Genomic DNA, 18,126 nt, shown 5'->3' on the forward strand with positions numbered 1-18,126 from the left:
GAGAAGATGGCGGCCGCCTGCCCCCCCACCCCCCCAAACCTCCACCCCCCCCGTCTCGACCCCCTTCCTCTTGGCCGCCTTCGCCCCGCTCCCCGCAAAGCCCGGGTTGCTCCGCCCACCGCACCCCGCAGCCTGAGTCCCGCAGCCGACCGAGGTGGCGGCGGCAGCGCCGGCGGCACGGCAGCAAGGCGGGGGGGGGGGGCGGGGGGGGGGGGGGGGGGGGGGGACGGGGGGGGGGCGGCACACATGCCCGGATTGTGACGTCCAGTCTGGTTGCTGTGGCAACCCCATCCCATCGTTCCGGCAGCGCGACTAGTTAACAGCAGAGAACAAGTTGGGGGGACTAGTCCTGAGACTCTGGGTGCGGGGTGGGGACAGGGCGCTCCGGCAGGGGGAGCCGTCGAGGCGACCACACGCCCGGGGACCCGACGGCCGAGCTGGCAGCTGGGACTTGGATGGGCCGGGCCCAGTGGGAGGCGGGGAAACGCCGGCCCGCGCACCCCCGGCAGGGCCCAATGCCGCTGCCGCCCCCACCCGGGAAGGGTCCCCAAGGGCGCGGAGGCGGGGTCCCCGGGGCAGCGGGCAGCGAGCTCCCGTACTCCGCTCACACGCGCCGAGACCCTGGTCGCCCCGCACCGCCCGCAACACGCTTCTAATCCCCTTTCCAAAGAGGATTCGAAGAAAAATGCGTTCCGCACTCGGGGAAGGGCCGCTCTGGAGACAGTGGGTCTGATTCCTCCAGAAAAATATGCACAGGCTGGCTCCTCCCTCACGCCATCGCGCCCCGCTCCCACCGCCCACGTGCCCACTTCCAAAACGCCCCTCCAGGCGGGGTCCGCTTTAAACACATCCAGACCCCCGGGGGTGATGCGGCTCTGCGTTCTTTGTGCCCAAAACTCCCGCGCGGAGCAGGAAGGAACCGCGCCGCCAGCCCTCGGTTGTTAAAGGTGAAGATGGAGGCCAAAGCCCTCGGGAGCAAGACTAGAATTTTAAATAAGCACCACCAGTCTCGGCTGCAGCAAGTCTTCAAGCTACTCTAAGAACGCAGAAGTTTCAGGGGCGGGCTTTCTAACCCTAGAAGAGCCCGGAAAGGGAGGGCACCCTCACCTCACTGCCTGGGGCCAGACACGTTTGGGGGAAGCCACTGGAGACCCAGTCACGCCAAGGACCCTCAAGATCTACCTGACTTGGGAAGCCCAAAGCAGCCAGGAGGAGGTTTCCTCTCTGGCACCCACCCCTCTGGTATTGGCTGAGTACCCGCTCCATCCAGGTGGGCATTCACCTGTTTCACCAGTACCCGAGCCACTGGCATCACCAACAGGGCTCTTCCTTCCTGGGGACTCTGAGGAACCAGGAGAGTTGTGGGTGCTTGGCAAGGGCCCCTAGTGCAAGACCTCTTGGGGAGGTGGCCACAACCCACTCCACAGTGAGCCCAAGCTGTGACCTGAAGGTGATGGATGGCATGGGGAAAGCTGGAAAAATATGCAGCACATTCTTCCTCCCCCTTCTGACCTAATGAAATTGTCAGCAAGCCCCAAACCAAAGCTCCTCTTCAGTCATGCCTGGGAGAGAACAGTTCTGTCCAGCCTCCCAGAAAAAGTGCAGGGCGCTGGGAGTCCCATCTCCTGGATCACTTTTAAACCACATTAGGAGAAATGTTGAATCTGCCCCGAGCAGGTGGCCTGCGAGGGCCAAGGGAAGGGCAGCAGGGAAGCAGACTAAGAAAGCAAGGGATCCTCCTGGCCTGAAGCTGTATTTCACCTCCTGGGCATGTAGCTGAGGGAACCTCAACCACTGAGGCTTTAGCAGGCCTGCATTTTCCCTGGTAAGGCTGCCTTCCTCTTTCCAGACCTCCTGTCTTCCTGAATGTTAACCAGGAAAAGACCCTAAGCGCCACCAAACTGCCCACCCCCGTCCCCAGCCCTGCCCCCAACCCCTCCCACATGGTGGAATGAGTTCAGGACACTTCCACAGGTCCGCTGTCCCACTTCAGAGAAACTGTGACCTACAGCATTTCCCATCACCAGAGAGCCCACCACACACGCACCATTAACCTTGGCTCCAGCTCCCAAGGTGAGGTTAAGTCAGACATCATTCAACGAAGAACAGTTCCAACTGCTTAATTTGGCAAATTAGAGTCGAGATGTTCATCACTCATAATCCTCTCTCCATCCTTGTTCTTGCAATGGCTGCAGCTAGGTAACATTACTTAATGACCAAAAGCAAAGCAAAACAGAAACTGGAAGGGCAGAAACAAATGGATTTTTGCCTAGAAATCTCTAGTAATATTTAAAGGAGAGCGTTGATTACTGTTAAACTATTAAATATGCATTTTAATAACGATGGGCCAAAAATGACTGCTGTTAAAAACAAGCCCCCCCCAAAAAAAAAAACAAGCCCCAAAAGGTGAAAATTCGATAAACTCTGCAGTTCCAAGAGGAAGCCTGTCATTAAGGTAACAGTTTCACGAGACATGATTCTCAGATTTGCTGATCACAAAGCTTGTAATTACACCTCAGTGACAATTCAAAATCAAAATATTTTAGGGCTTCCCTGGTGGCGCAGTGGTTAAGAATCTGCCTGCCAATGCAGGGGACATGGGTTCAAGCCCTGGTCCGGAAATATCCCACATGCCGCAGAGCAACTAAGCCCGTGCGCCACAACTACTGAGCCTGCGCTCTAGAGCCCGTAAGCCACAACTACTGAGCCCACGTGCCACAACTACTGAAGCCTGCGCACCTAGAGCCCGTGCTCCGCAAAATAGAAGCCACCGCAATGAGAAGCCCCCGCACCGCAACGAAGAGTAGCTCCCGTTCGACGCAACTAGAGAAAGCCCGCACGCAGCAACAAGACCCAACACAGCCAAAAATAAATAAAATCAAAATATTTTAGAACGGACCTAGAGATTGTCATACTGAGGGAAGTCAGTCAGACAGACAAATATCATATGATATCGCTTATATGTGGAATCTAAAAAAATGGTACAAATGAACTTTACAAAACAGAAATAAAGTCACAGATGTAGAACACAAACTTAATGGTTACCAAGAGGGAAGGGGGGGGATAAATTGGGAGACTGGGATTGACACACTAATAAGAACCTACTGTATAGCACAGGGAACTCTACTCAATACTCTGTAATGACCTATATGGGAAAAGAATCTAAAAAAGTGGATACATGTATAGGTATAACTGAATCACGTGGCTGTACAGCAGAAACTAACATAACATTGTAAATAAACTATACTCCAATAAAAATTCATTTAAAAAATCAAACTATTTTTTAAAATATATTGGCTCTGTCCAAGGTTACCAAGCAGAAGCCTGTCCCCTTGGTACTCCCAAATCTGTAGTTGTCTCTTGTCAGGGACCCACCTCCTAGGGATGTGCCCCCCTCACAGGAAGGGGCCCGCACAGGGCCCTGCTTACAGCCTTGTTAAGTTTGGGGGTAAGTCAGCAGAAGGGCCAGGCAGCAAGAGGAAGGCAAGCCAGCTTCCAGGCTCCCCCGAGCGTGTCAGTGATGGACCAGGGGACCATTATCACCTTACTGGGGTCCTGCTCACCTTCCAAGAAACCAAGAGACGCCTAAAAAGGCTGAGGTCTAAATACCCCAAAACATTCTGTAATTTTGACCAACTGTCTTAAAATATATTTGATGTGATCAAACTCTCCCACTTTCCCCCGTCTGTGACACCAATGTTTCCGAACACCTCTGTGCTAGGCACCACTTACCAGCCAGCACTGGTCTATTTCACCACGTGGCTCATCCCGAAATGCTAGGAGGATGGCACTACTCAAAAAAGCACACCTTCACCCCTGAAAAAGCCACAGAAGGGGGTAGCAGGGGCTTTTGAAAGGAAAACAACAAATGTAAACCTCAGATGAGAGATGGTGTTGACCCAGCCAAGGGTGAGGCCATGCTGGATTTGGAGTCAGCTGAAAACAAGGCTGCACCAAGTTCCTATTTCACTGCCTTTATGCACTTAAATCTCAGCTTGAAACGCTCCAAGACCCAGTCTCTTCCTGTGCCTTGATCAGGCAGGTGAAATGGGTCTAAACTGTGGCTCGGGCACAGCTGGGATAATGGGTGCCATGTAATTCAAGTTCACATCACATATCCATCAGAAAAAGTCATGTGTTTGCAACGTTATTCTCCGGCTCTGGGTCTGAAGAAATTCTACACGGAGAGGTCGGTTATAAGTCAACTCCAGAACCTGAGGCACCGCGGCATAACTAGGGTGAAGAAAGTGGGAATAAAAGACGTATGTTCTTCTCAAGCTTAATGAAGTCCAAGGTCATTGTTGGTACAGCAATTCATCAGTGAGGACAAACAACCAATTCATTGTTGCTAAACAGATTAACATGCCAATCCTTTAAAAAAAAAAAAAAAAGCCTTGTACAATAATAGTAGCCATGCGTTAGCCACTTTAATATAAAATGTGATCAAAAGTCAAAATACAAGAGTTCAAAAGGCATAGAAAAACCAAGAAGTTTCAATTTTATTACAAGTTTTAAATTCTGGGAATAGTTTTAAAAACAAAAAAACTTATATGCTAATTTCAGCCCAGGGCTAATTTTTTTACAACCGAACTAAGAATTACTACAAGGGAACATCAATGCAACAAACAAGTAAAATTTGCAAACCCAAGTCACAAACTTGCTAACAAAGTTAATAATCATGGTAATGGACAGCACCAAAGAGCAACTGATGCCTCAGTTAAATTTGAAAGAAACACTGCCTTCTCAAGGGCAGAGAAACATGCAAACAATTCTGCTTCAAGAAATTTGCATAGAAATAGAAAATGCTAGAGCCTTTACCACAAATGAAATTACGAAGCCTCAACATGTTAAATTCAACCCAAGGAGCACCAAATGTTAAATTGGAGCCAAGGTACGACTCAAAACATTTAATTTCCAGCTATGCAACTAGAAAGATCACAAGAATTTCAGGTGTGGAAAGGCACCCTAGGCAAGCTCTTGAAATACATGAATTTGATACAACGTAATCTTAAGACAATGCAGATATTCCTGTAAAATTTAAATTTTAGAGGGCACCCTAAGGCATCAGGGTCTCTTCTCAAAGTCACTCTTGATATTGTCAGCAACAATCACATCTTTATGATCTCATTAATGACCTTTCACAGATCTCTAGCCTCTACACATAGGACAGAACCCCCAATATCGTGGGAAGCCCTTTCAGTCTGGCCCTGCTTAATGTGTTTGTAGAATGACTTTTAAGCCCAGCCGTGGCCTAAATGGTGTGAAAGGGACTACTCCCTGGGCATCTCAACACTTCTCTTCACCCTGTCTCCCAGGCCCCTCTCTTTCACATCTGCCCCCGTGGTTAAGACTCCAGAACTCTGGGATTCTGATCTTGACCCCAGGGAACCTCACCAACACCCACCTTTGGAAGCTCCACTATTCCTCATCTCCAGCTCCCCCTGGTGGGGTTCAAAGTGACAGTCTGGTACAAAGACTTGTAGAAACAATGATTATTTACAAATTCGTATTTTGTAGACCTCTCCTTAATTGAACACCTGCGACTTTTACAGTCGCTCTCCTGACCCTTTCCCGAGGGGTAGTAGAATATGCGAAGCAACAGGACCACATTTTATTTCTACGGGAAGAAAAAGGATTAACATACATAGTAACCGTGTGAGTCAAGAGTAATTTGTAATCAGAAAATGAAAAGACAAAATGCCCCAGAAGCCTGCATTTTATCGACACTGCCACTTTCCCAAAAAAAGAACCTCAGAAACAAGTCACTGGATCTGCTTTCAGTGAATCAGGAGTTCCCACATTTGTACTCCTCAATCTTTGAGAAAAGTACCAGATGAAACTGACCCACCCCTTTTTGGGTAAAATAGTAACTAACTGAACTCACATCTCCACGCCCTCATCCACCTGTTCAATGTCAAACAGTAGTCAGTTCCCTTGAAGGAGACTTATCCATTTTGGTACTTCTACCAAAAGAACTGAAATTTTCAAGCAGAAAAAAAGTTTAATTACAAGTAAGTGAGTGGCAGCCCAAGTGAAGCCCTTTTACTATGATTTCCAATTTTCTGTTCAATCCACACTGCAGAGATACAAGGAAAGCCACCATTTTGTTTCCTAAATTTTATTTAAGAATTCATACAAAATACTCCAGATAACTGAGTTTCAATCCTCATCTTCTTCCTCTTCTTCATCTTGATTAATCTGGAAGTAACGTAATTCGTAACTTTCTTTGCTGTTAGCAACTACGCGTAACCAATCACGGAGATTATTCTTCTTCAAATATTTTTTGGTGAGATATTTCAAATACCTGCAGAGAAAGAACACTTCAGAACTGCACCAGATACAAAGCCTTCTTACATTCTGAAACACTAACTTTTATGAAACCCCTGCATTCAAAGTCATTACAATTGAAGGTGTTTTCCCATGGTTCAAAAATGGCAAAGGTAGGCAAATATACCCAGCCAATGCTCTAACGAGGATAAACATCAGTCACATTTCATCTAACCTGGACATAAAAATGAGAACAGATTAAGATGGGACTGCTGTCCATGAAACAATAGCCCTCACCTATAAAATGGTTTTTAGCGACCACTAGGGAAAGAGATCAAGGTAGTAATTTGGCAATTAAGCACACAATCTTAGTACCTTTTATTGAGAAACCGCTGGATTTCCAATGAGCTCCAAGTACTTCACCTCACTGACTGAAACCTGCCACTGAGGTTGCTGGGTTACTGGGACCGGGGCTGAGGGCCGGGGCAGGGCACACACACGCTCACTCCTGCTGCATGACGCTCATCTCCCCACGCCCAACCCCCCCACCCCCCGCCCGGCAAACGCCCTGACTGCGACTCTGCAGCGAGAGCACTTGGCCTCTCTAATCCATCCACCCAGCGGCTGCCTCGGCCTGAGCGAGCCCAGCAGCCAACCTGCCCAGCGCTGTCAGCAAACTCTGTTCACCTAAAGGCAGCGATGCCTCCTGGGCTCAAAAGAAAGCCCGCAACCCTGTTTCTTCTCTCAGCTGTCTGCTTATGAGGCCCTGAGGTTTATCTACTCTGGCATCTTCCCAAAGCCACAAAGAGGAACAGAATGCCCAGCAAACCCACCACTGGGCAAATTGACCTTTCCAGGCCTCAGGTTCGCCCTCTGTAAAACAGGACTCATGATACTTGCATCTCTTCAGACCGGTACAAACTAAACAAACTAAACGAGACGCACGGCAAACTGTGGCACTGTAGCCAGGACCCAAACATTAACCAACCAACAAACTCAGCACCTCCAAGAAATGAACACTGTTCAACTGTCTTACTTACGCCAACAAAGCAATCTTCACAAAGATGTGAAGATCTCAGTTCAATTCTACCCACTTTCCCTACATAAAAATAAATCAGTTTGTTAGTTTCATCTAAAAAGTATTCTTTTTTTTCCATTTATTTCTACTATATTGTATTCAGGTGAGGTGGTTAATTCAAAAGTTTAGGTGGTGTGAGTATTCTAATAGAATGCTGGGGGAGCTAGGTTAAAAGCGCTTCCCTGAGAGCTCTGCAGAAGCCCAGTGGGGTGGGTGTTAAGCACACCCTGGAGGCCCGCCAGTTGCCCCATCTCTCACACCATCAAACTGCCTTCTGCACAAATGAAATAACGCAGTCAGACAGAACAGGAGTAGTTCACTTAGCTTTAAAGTCACCTCTTGACTGTTTTAGTTAAAAATGGAAGCAAAGGGGAATTCCCTGGCGGTCCAGTGGTTAGGACTCGGCGCTTTCACTGCCAAAGGTGCTGGTTCAATCCCTGGTCAGGGAACTAAGATCCCGCAAGCCGCACAGCACGGCCAATAAATATTAATTGATTAATTAAACCCTATTCTTTAAATAAATAAATAAAAATAAAAGCAAAGGCTTAACTATAACCAACTTGTCCTAACACTTCAAACTTCCCACTGTTTGATTCAGTTTGATTAAACGCTCCTAAGAATTATACGCCAGGCTCTGGGCTAGGAGCTAGGTATAAACACGTCCAATTCCTTAGTGACTTGTAACGTGTGTTTAACCTCATTCTCAAAACAGAAGACGTAAATATAGCAGGGCAAGTGAACTGATGTCTCCAACTTAAAAAAATTGGCCCACAGGAATTAACAGAGTGGCTTCAGTCTAAACTGAGATTTCAGATCCCTCACCTAATTACAGTAGCATTTACAGGGGGGAAAAAACCCATAAAATTAAAAGTGAAAGCTCTTCAACGTCATCTAGAGGCAAAGGAAGCAATATCTTCACTTTTAAGAACACAGTCTAAGCAAGTCCGAGCATCTTTACTGCTTGAAATACTTTAGCCTGTGAAAAACAAAACTGTAAAAAACTACTAAGAGTTGAATACTTTTAACTACCATAACATTCATCCATTCATTCACCAGCCCCTTACACTGGACACTGCTCCAGAGGTTAACAGAGGTAACCACAGAGCAGATTACTCAAGGTGGAGTAACACTCCTGGCCAAGGTGGGGTGGGAAGCTCAGCGCTAGGATGCAGGCAAGAGACGCTCAGCTCTTTCCCATACCTTTTGGAAAAAGGCACCTCGGAAGTTACAGTGATCTTGCTTTTGCTTCTTTCGATTGTTACAACACCTCCTCCGAGATTCCCAGCTTTTCCATTCACTTTGATTCTTTCCTGAAGAAACTGCTCCTGTAGAAATCATCAAATTGACCAGTTCACCCATCTCATTTTTTTTATACTCCCAACTCTAAGCAAATATAGTTCATTAAATGTTCAATCTTAAAAAAAAACGGAAAAGAAGAAAGAAAATCTTTGGCAAAAGATCCGAAATCTAGGAACAGCAATTAGAAAATGGTACTATTCAACTGTTTACATATGTAACTGAAAACATCCTAGCATGAACATACGTGACTGCTCCCACACAAGGTCAATGTGCCTCTATGCCATGGAAGGCTCTGACTCCTGGGTCATGGGAAAGAGTAGTCAGGAAACCCAGGCCCAAACTTACAAGATACAGGCAACCACAGTGACAAGCAACTTCTGGACCTAAGACATATAAAGCATTGTCCTCTGTGTGATAAGAGAAAATACGTCTTCAATCCAGCAGAAGGAACAAAAACATACAGTGACCAAAACAATTACAGATCGGCTGAGGGGCCACGTGCACCATCACCGAACAGCAGAAGGGACAGTGGCCTAGGAGCCCAGAGGTGGACTCTGGGCAAAGCCCCGTGGAAGCCTGGGCTGGTCATTCACTTCCATGGGTTTCAGGAGTCTCCGACCAAAGAGGAGGACTCTTTTTTGGTTTTCTTGCTATTGCAATGATATGAAGTCCCTTCAGCTCCCAACTCCTACAGCCCTCTATTTAAAAACTCCAATACACAATATGTTAACTGGCGACGGGGGAAAAGAGTGATTAGGTCAAAAATCCTGACCTTTGCATCTCAGACTCATAAATGACTTGTGTTTTCTATCCTAAGGAGGCGTCTAGAAGGAAGACAGTCACATACACAGATGAGTACAGAGGGAGGAAGGGAGAAGGGAATAATGTCAGAACAGGACCACCCCAGACACAAATTGGAAGAAGCCACAAGTTACGAGGGACAAGAGGCCACGGAGAAAAGCAAGAAGTCACTGGCTGGAGAAGGAACTAAGGAGTCAAGCGAAGGACTTTTTGCAGGACAGGCCAGGACACAAAAGGCATCTACAAGAGGGCAGTGAACTACAGGTTACCCAAATTCCACACTTTGTAAGTAGTGGCTGTAAGCCAAACTTTTAATTTTTTTATTTGAAAATTATTCTTGTTGTAATATTTATCTTGCAATAGTTGACCTTCTGGAGACTAAAGAGAAAATGTCAATTTAGGGTTCTGCACAATATGTCTGAATTCCCCCAAGCTTGGCTATTGGAGAGGAAAACAGTAAAATGCCAAAACCAAGTTGCAGAGTCAAAAATGTGGCAATGAGGTTCATTATTCTAGACTTACGTGAAATAGAGGAATATTGGGGAATGGGGCCAACATGAGGGTAAAAAATCAGTACAGAGCAAGGCCTGAAAAAAAACCAAGCTCCAATTACAAATCAGCAAGCAAGGTATTTTCACATGAACACTGAAGCTCTGATGCTTAATAAAACAGAAAACTCAAGGAGATGCTGCCATCTGTCCAAGGCCCCAGAGCCAAGCATCAGGCCCAGGTCACAGGCACCCCCTTGGCCCTGAGGGTCAGGGCCCACAGCTTACACTTAGACACACCCAAGTGCAAAGGTGTGCCTGTTTCCTTGTAAATTTTAAGTAAAATCATGTTTGGAAACCGGAGGAGAAGATGATGATGACGTAGTTCTCTGGCACTGATGTGCTAGAGTGCATCTCCTTTACTCCTCACAACTGCTACACAGGAAAGCAAGGGTTAGAAACAGAACGAGACAAAGCTCCAGGCTCAAACAGTAGAGCCAGAACAGCAGAGTAGCCGGAGCCCGCCAGCAAACATGCTCCAGGAGGTTTTCTCAGCAACGACCCAAAGGGTTCACTACTGCCCAGGGTGGCATCAAGGGTGTAACTTACAAAATTGGCCGCATCCATGATTCCATCTTCTACAGGATGGGTACAGTCAAGAGTAAACTTCAGGACCTGCTTCTTTTTTTTGCCCCCCTTCACCACAAGCTTTTTCTAAGAAAAGTATACAAATGATAACAGAGATGAAGGCATAACCAGTCCAAAAAAAAAAAAAAAAACTCAACAAAAGCAAAACTACTACAATTGTAAAAGTACACACAAATGCAAAAACCATGAAACTGTGTTCCCCTGCAAAGGTGCCAAGAGTGGAGGCTGGATACTACTCAAAATGCTGCTCTATAAACCTGGGGTCATGCCCTCTTGAAGGGGAAATCATTCTAGCACTCCTGACCCACGTACACTTTCCAGTCTCCCCAATTTCTATGAGCATGAAGGTGTGTTAGCTTATGAACTACAATAAAATGAACGTTTCCTCTTATTTGCCCTAAAATTTCCAAAATAAAATTAAATACTCATTCGTTTTCTTCCAGGATTAAGACACAGGCATGCACATGCCTTGCGGACCCAAAACAATTTTAATCTGCAATAAGTTCGTGTCCTAACTTTCCAGACTCGGGTCCTGATCCAGTTTAGCCGTTTTCCCTTCGTCCTGTCTCATCTACCTTCTCAGAACAGCGACCAGAACCACACATCCTAGCGGCCCATCTAACCCCAGCTGGGACAAGGGTAAAGCTAAAACTCAGGTTCTAATTATAACATTACTGGCGACAATTTCTGGCCTTTTGACTGATTCAATCTAGCAGTTTCAAACCACTAGTTTAACTACAAGGTTCCAGCCTCTTCACTCTCAGAAAAAACCTTATATGATTCTTCTCCGTCTACAAGTGTAACACCATAAAAAAAAGCATTTGGACAACCTACTTACCCGCACTTGCAGCTGAAATAGCCTTTCAGAATCTAGAAAGACCTTTCCAAGAACCCATCTTACCTCTCTTCACGTCTCAAAAAACTTCACCTAAAACCTGTATTAACTGGGTCAATTTTTCAAACATTTAGCTTTCACCAAGTCACTTTTCCTCCCCCCTAACATGTCTTCCTAGTAACAATCAGAAGGTCTGGTTTAAAAATCTAGCCCCGGAAATATACAATCAGCAAATAAAAGACCTGCCAGCAATGGTCTCCATACCTCCCACCACGGTTTTAAACCAAAAGCATACAAATGCCTAGAAGCCTTACAAGCCCACCCAGGCAGAAAAATGGAGAGGAGCCGAAAATGTCCACAAGGGCGTCCCAGCAAAGGAGAAGGGCAGGAAAACTTCCGCCCAGTAACCTGGGAGAACGATCTGCAGCCAGAGTGACGTGAGGGCGCCGCGCGAGGGCCCAGTCCCAGCCTGGCTGAGAGAGAATGGAACTGGGCCCTCACCCGACACCTAAAAGGGGCTGTAGAGCTGCATCCTGAAGATCTAACTTCCTCCGCAGACGCGAAAGGCTCCTCTAACCCGGGCCTCCCTCTGAAAACACGCCGGCCAGGCCACCGTCCGTGGACCTTTCCACTGGTCACCGAGGGCGCCGGGTCCCCTCCTTCCCCGCCTTCCGCCCAGGTAACCAGGCCCAGGCCTCGGCTGCCTCAACGCCGGCCGGGCTCCAAGGGCCGCTGACCGACCCAGGCTGCAGTCTCAGGCCCCCAGCTCCCCGCTGGCCGCGCAGGCAGGGGCCCAAGCCCGAGCCGCGGCCTCCGAGAGCCCCGGGTCTGCCCCTCACGCCTCGGGCCGCGGCCTCCTCCGCCCACAACGTGCGGGGCCCGGCGGCCGCCCCAGCCTGCTCCGGCCGGCCTGCTAGCCCGGCCCCGGCAGGATGCTGCAGAGAGCCGTGCACCGCGAGCCAGGCAGGGGCCGGGCCGGCGAGGCCCACGTGCCTCTCCCCAGAGCCGAGGCCTCACACGGAGCCATACTAACCACTGGCGCCATCGCCGCAGCGGAGGCAGAAAAGGAGTTGGGTGAACTACGCAGACGCAAAGAGTCCGCAGCGCGCAGAGCACGCAGGGCTCAGGCCGTACCAATCGCTCTGCCACGCCCCTCGGTCGCCACCATCTCGCCCTCTTCTGTACGCTCGGGGAGCGATTTCTTTTGCCTGAATGCAAAACCTGTCCTCTCACCCGTCCGGAGGATTGTAGGGGGAGCAAGGCCGAGTGGCCTATCCCACTGCGAAGGATCGGAGCGGGGAGCCATGCTAGACTAGACCAAAGAGAAATAAAGCGGTTCGCTCTACTTTTGAAAGTCTTAGAAAGAAAAAAAAAAATAAGGAAATTCAATAAACCATAAACTACCAGCTACTGGGATGGGAGTCGAACTCACTAACTTGGGGAGGTGAGGCCTAATTTGGGGTCCTAATGCCCGAGAGCACTTGGCTTCTTCCTACCTAAAGCGCCCAGCCTGGAAGCTGGTGCCGGGGGTGGGGGGGATAGGGGGGATGTCTCCCTGCGCTAGCCCTCTTTGCTGCAGTCAGGTACACTCTCCACCACCTCAAGTTCAAGCCGCCCACACTCCGATCATCACCTCCCAGCTTTCCAGCTCTTCCCTTCTAGTTTCCCAATTCCAAACATTCTTCTGCCAGCGCTCCCCAAACTGGCATATAGACAGGAATCACCTGGGAATCCCGTAAAAATGCAGATTCCAATTCAGTGGGTTGCAGTGGCCTGAGACTCTGCATTACTCAAAGCTCCCAGGAGATGCTGCTCCCGCCGGCCCACGGTCCAAAGTTGAGTGGCAACGGTCTTCATGCCCAGACCTGCACTCCATGGACTGGACCACTTTCACCTACTCTCCCCCCCCCCCCCCGTCGTGTCCTCACCAGTTACAATCACTCACTTGCACACACCCTCCAGCCCCTGTGTGCCCTGTACTCACCTAGCAGAAGCCCAATCCTGGCTCACAGTGGTGGGGGAGGAAACTCCCCATGCTGTCTGGTCTAGGTTTACCCTCAGGCTTACTCTGCCAGTTGACCAAATTCCAAACCCACCCTGCTGTTCTTTTTTTTTTATATATAAATGTATTTATTTCATTTATATTTGGCTGCGTTGGGTCTTTGTTGCTGCGCGCGGGCTTTCTCTAGTTGCGGTGAGCGGGGGCTACTCTTCCTTGCGGTGCACAGGCTTCTCATTGCGGTGGCTTCTCTTGTTGCAGAGCACGGGCTCTAGGCGCACGGGCTTCAGTAGTTGTGGCACACGGGCTCAGTAGTTGTGGCTCGCAGGCTCTAGAGCGCAGGCTCAGTAGTTGTGGCGCGCGGGCTTAGTTGCTCCGCGGCATGTGGGATCTTCCCGGACCAGGGCTCAAACCCGTGTCCCGTGCATTGGCAGGAGGATTCCTCACCACTGCACCACCAGGGAAGCCCCCACCCTGCTGTTCTTGACTGCAAACCACGTTTCTGCTTTGCCACCTGCAACCTGGTCAGGTTCTTTCAACGGGGGCCTAGAGGGGAGACTGCAGGCTGGAGAAAGAAGAGACTTCTCCCTGTTTGCTTCCTGCTTGTTCCTGTTCTGTTGGTGTCACCTACTCCTGCTTCTTCATCCTGGTAGCAACAGTTGGAACATTCCAGAAACAGCAGTTGAATACGGTTTGCAGTTATTCCAACGCTTGGAGAACCAGCCTCATTTTCTTCTCCCCAGAAACCCCAGCCCCAGCTGAGCAGCACCCCTTTCTCAGGTATCAGCTTCCTGGGCCCCGTTCTTTAAGTGTCTCCATTTTAATAAGACCACCCTAGGAGTGGTAGCCACTTCCGGCAGTTGCTACTGATCTTTTTTTTTTTTTTTTTTTTTACTATTTATTTATTTTGGCTGCGCCGGATCTTAGTTGCGGCACACGGGCTCATAGTTGTGGCACGCGGTCTTCTTAGTTGCAGCATGTGGACTTCTTAGTTGCGGCATGCATGTGGGATCTACTTCCCCAATCAGGGATTGAACCCAGGCCCTCTGCATTGGGAGCGCGGAGTCAAGTCTTGATACCCAGTTAACAGTCCTTAGTGTGCTTCCTCCCGAGTGACACCTCTCCTAACTCTGAGCAAGCCTGGGGGCTGCCTGACAATCCGCTCAGTGACTGTTTCCACACCTCTGGTCAGAATGCCAGCTCCTCGCCCCAAAACCTCCCTCTCAGCTGATGACTTCCATTGCTCTGTTTTTGAAAACACAGAAGCAATCCAAAGAGAGTTTTCAGACACACCTGCCTCCACATCTACCCATCCAGCAACAGCTTTACCCAGCTCTGCCTTTCCTCCTGTTACTGCGGAAGAAGCGTCCTTGCCCCCATCTGAGGTCAACCCAACACTAGTGCATTCGTCTGGCATACTGCCGCCTACTTGAGGACGTCACTCCAAGAGTCCTTGCCCCCCACCCCATGAAATCATCAATGTATCCTTTCTTCTGGATTTTTTTCCATCAGCACTCAACCATTCTTTAACATCTCCCATCTTGGGACTTACTTGGTAGCGCAGTGGTTAAGAATCCGCCTGCCAATGCAGGGGACATGGGTTTGATCCCTGGCCTGGGAAGATCCCACATGCTGTGGAGCAACTAAGCCCGTGCGCCACAACTACAGAGCCCGCGCTCTAGAGCCCGCGAGCCACAACTACTGAGCCTGCGTGCTGCAACTACTGAAGCCCAGACCCCTAGAGCCCATGCTCCGCAACAAGAGAAGCCACCGCAATGAGAAGCCCGCTCACCGCAACAAAGGGTAGCCCCCGCTCACCGCAACTAGAGAAAGCCTGCGCACAGCAACGATGACTCAACGCAGCCAAAAATTAAAAAATAAAATAAAATAAAGATAAAATCCCCCATCTTAAAACAGCAAAAGCAATCTCTCAACCCCCAACATTCCCGGTCACTTACCACCCCTTTTGTCTCCTCTCTACTATGGACTGAATGTTTGTGTCCCCCCATATTCATAGTTGAAACCCTAGTCTCCAAAGTGATGGTATTTGGAGGTGAGTCCTTTGGGAAGTAATTAGATTTATTAGCGATCATGAGGGTGGGGCTCCATGATGGGACTGGTGCCTTTCTAAGGGAAAGAAGACACATGAGATCTCTCTTGCCACGTGAGCCACAGGGAGAAAGCAGCCGACAACAAGCCAGGAAGAAGGCCCTCCCCAGGAGCCAGAGCTGTTTGCACCTGATCTTAGGCTTCCAGCATCCAGAACTGTGAGAAATTTCTGTTGTTTAAGCCTCCCAGCCTGTGATATTTTTGTTACAGCAGCCTGAACTAAGACAATCTCTTTAACCAGTTTTCTTGTAAGTTTCCTCTGTGTGCTGTCTGCAATTTCTCTCCTCCCATTTCCTGTTGAACCCACTCTGGTGAGACTCTTGCCCCCCGCCCCCCCAGCCACTAGGACAGCTCTCATCAAGGTCACTGGTGATGTCCCCCTGCTAAGCACTGGGGTCGGGTCCTGGTCCTCCTCTTCCTGCTTCTGTTAGCATCTGACACCACAGGTCACTCCCTCCTCCTTGCTGACCCTTCTTCCCTGGGCCCCCAGGACCTCGGGCTCTCCTGGTTCTCCTCCCACCTCACTGGCTGCTCCTTCTCTGTGTCCTTGCTTCTCCCTCCTCCCCGGACTTGAAGAGCCACAGGGCACGGAGCTCCTCTCATCTTCATCTGCACTTGACCTTTGGCATGCCCCAGACTCATATCCTTAAATACAGCTCCCCAGGTCTGTATGTGCAGCCTCCATCCTGGACTCCTGACTTCTCTAGCCTCCATCCTGGACTCCTGACTTCTCTAGACTAGAGGGTCAAGGTGACCACCCTCACCCCCATGAAACCACTCTCACCTCTCCACCCTTACCCCGGCTCTCCATCCCCAGCCTCACCCCGCAGCCTGTGTCCCTTCATCTCCACCCACATTGGTCTTCCTTTCCTTCCTCTAAATTTTTTCCAAATTCTGGGACCTTGTACTTGCTGTTGCCTCCGCTTTTTTTTTTTTTTTTAAGATTGTTTTTAAGTCTTTATTAAATTTGTTACAATATTGCTTCTGTTTTATGTTTTTTAGTTTTTTAGCCTGGAGGCATATGGGATCTTAGCTCCCCCACCAGGGATCGAACCCTCACCCCCTGCATTGGAAGGCGAAGTCTTAACCACTGGACCGCCAGGGAATTCCCGCCTCGGCTTTGAACTCTTCCTGGCTTTTCTTGTGTCTGATTTTTTCTCATCCTCCAGGGGCTCTGCCCACGGTTATCTAGTGTGTCCTCAGCTCCACCCCCTCCCAGCTGCCCTCCATCACATCATCCTGATTCTTTCCTTCAGAGCATTTAACACAATCTGTCATTATTGTACTTGTTTATTTGTGTACTTGGTTAACCTTGCCTGGGGGGTTAGGCGCCCTTCTTGTGTATGGCGCATGGCAGATGCTCAGTAAATACTACTCAGATAGTAACATTGTCAGGATTAGATGACATAATACAACTATAAGAGCTTTGAATAATATCTTGACCCATAAACATTGACCACAGTTTTTATGACTTGGAGCACAAATGGAACCAGGGCTAGGGAGGACCCTTAAAAGAATAGGTAGTTCCTGCCTAGAATTCACTTCCTTTCTTCCCCTGGCAAACTTCTACTCATCCTTCAAAACCCAGCTGGAGGGGGCTTCCCTGGTGGCGCAGTGGTTAAGAATCCACCTGGCAGTACAGGGGATACGGGTTCGGTCCCTGGTCCGGGAGGATCCCACATGCCGCGGAGCAACTAAGCCCGTGAGCCACAACTAGTGAGCTTGCGCTCTAGAGCCCGCGAGCCACAACTACTGAAGCCCACGTGCCTAGAGCCCGTGCTCCGCAACAAGAGAAGCCACCGCAATGAGAAGCCCACACACCGCAACGAAGAGAAGCCCCTGCTCGCCGCAACTAGAGAAAGCCCGCGCGCAGCAACGAAGACCCAACGCAGCCAAAAATAAATAAATAAATTTATTTAAAAAAAAAAAACAGCTGGAGTATTATCTCCTAGTTTTTTCTAGTTAGTAAGATTGTTTTTTTATAACTTTTTAAAAAAATTTATCTATTTTACTTTTGGCTGCGTTGGGTCTTTGTTGCTGCATGCGGGCTTTCTCTAGTTGCGACGAGTGGGGGCTACTCATCGTTGTGGTGCACAGGCTTCTCATTGCGGTGTCTTCTCTTGTTACGGAGCATGGGCTCTAGGGCTCGCGGGCTTCAGTAGTTGTGGCTCGCAGGCTCAGCAGTTGTGGTCCATGGGCTTTGTTGCTCTGCGGCATGTGGGATCTTCCTGGGCCAGGGATCGAACCCGTGTGCCCTGAATTGGCAGACAGATTCTTAACCACTGTGGCACCAGGGAAGTCCCTGATTAGTAAGATTTTATTGAGCACCTTCTATGGGTCAGGCTGTGGGCCTGACTCTGATTTCAGGAGGGACAGCTACAGGGGCTGCTTTCCCGGAGCTCAGGGTGACATGTGCAGAGAAGGTGGACATGCTGGAGAAAATGACACTGGGTGAAACAAGCACTTGCCAGGCTAAGAAGGGCAGAGGGGGCCCAGCTGGAAAGGCTCAGAGCGTCCTCTATCACTCTCCCACACAAACCTACCTTGGGAACTCGCTGATGATGGGCGTGGGGCCTTAATTATTTTGGAAGCTTAGGATGTG

At 49.1% G+C, this 18,126-nt stretch overlaps 1 protein-coding gene across 1 annotated transcript; it reads right to left on the reverse strand.

Annotated features, from left to right (window-relative positions):
- Positions 1-4,475: 4,475 nt before the first annotated feature.
- On the reverse strand, positions 4,476-12,565 carry RPL22 (ribosomal protein L22). The gene is made up of 4 exons (XM_036870132.1): positions 12,450-12,565; positions 10,543-10,647; positions 8,546-8,670; positions 4,476-6,304 (listed from the first exon to the last, which is right to left on the reverse strand). Exons 1-4 carry the CDS (start codon positions 12,459-12,461, stop codon positions 6,160-6,162), a joined length of 387 nt encoding a protein of 128 aa, XP_036726027.1. The 5' UTR covers positions 12,462-12,565; the 3' UTR covers positions 4,476-6,159.
- Positions 12,566-18,126: the final 5,561 nt, after the last annotated feature.

The sequence above is a fragment of the Balaenoptera musculus genome, chromosome 1 (assembly GCF_009873245.2).
Source record: "Balaenoptera musculus isolate JJ_BM4_2016_0621 chromosome 1, mBalMus1.pri.v3, whole genome shotgun sequence".
Taxonomy (NCBI): domain Eukaryota; kingdom Metazoa; phylum Chordata; class Mammalia; order Artiodactyla; family Balaenopteridae; genus Balaenoptera; species Balaenoptera musculus.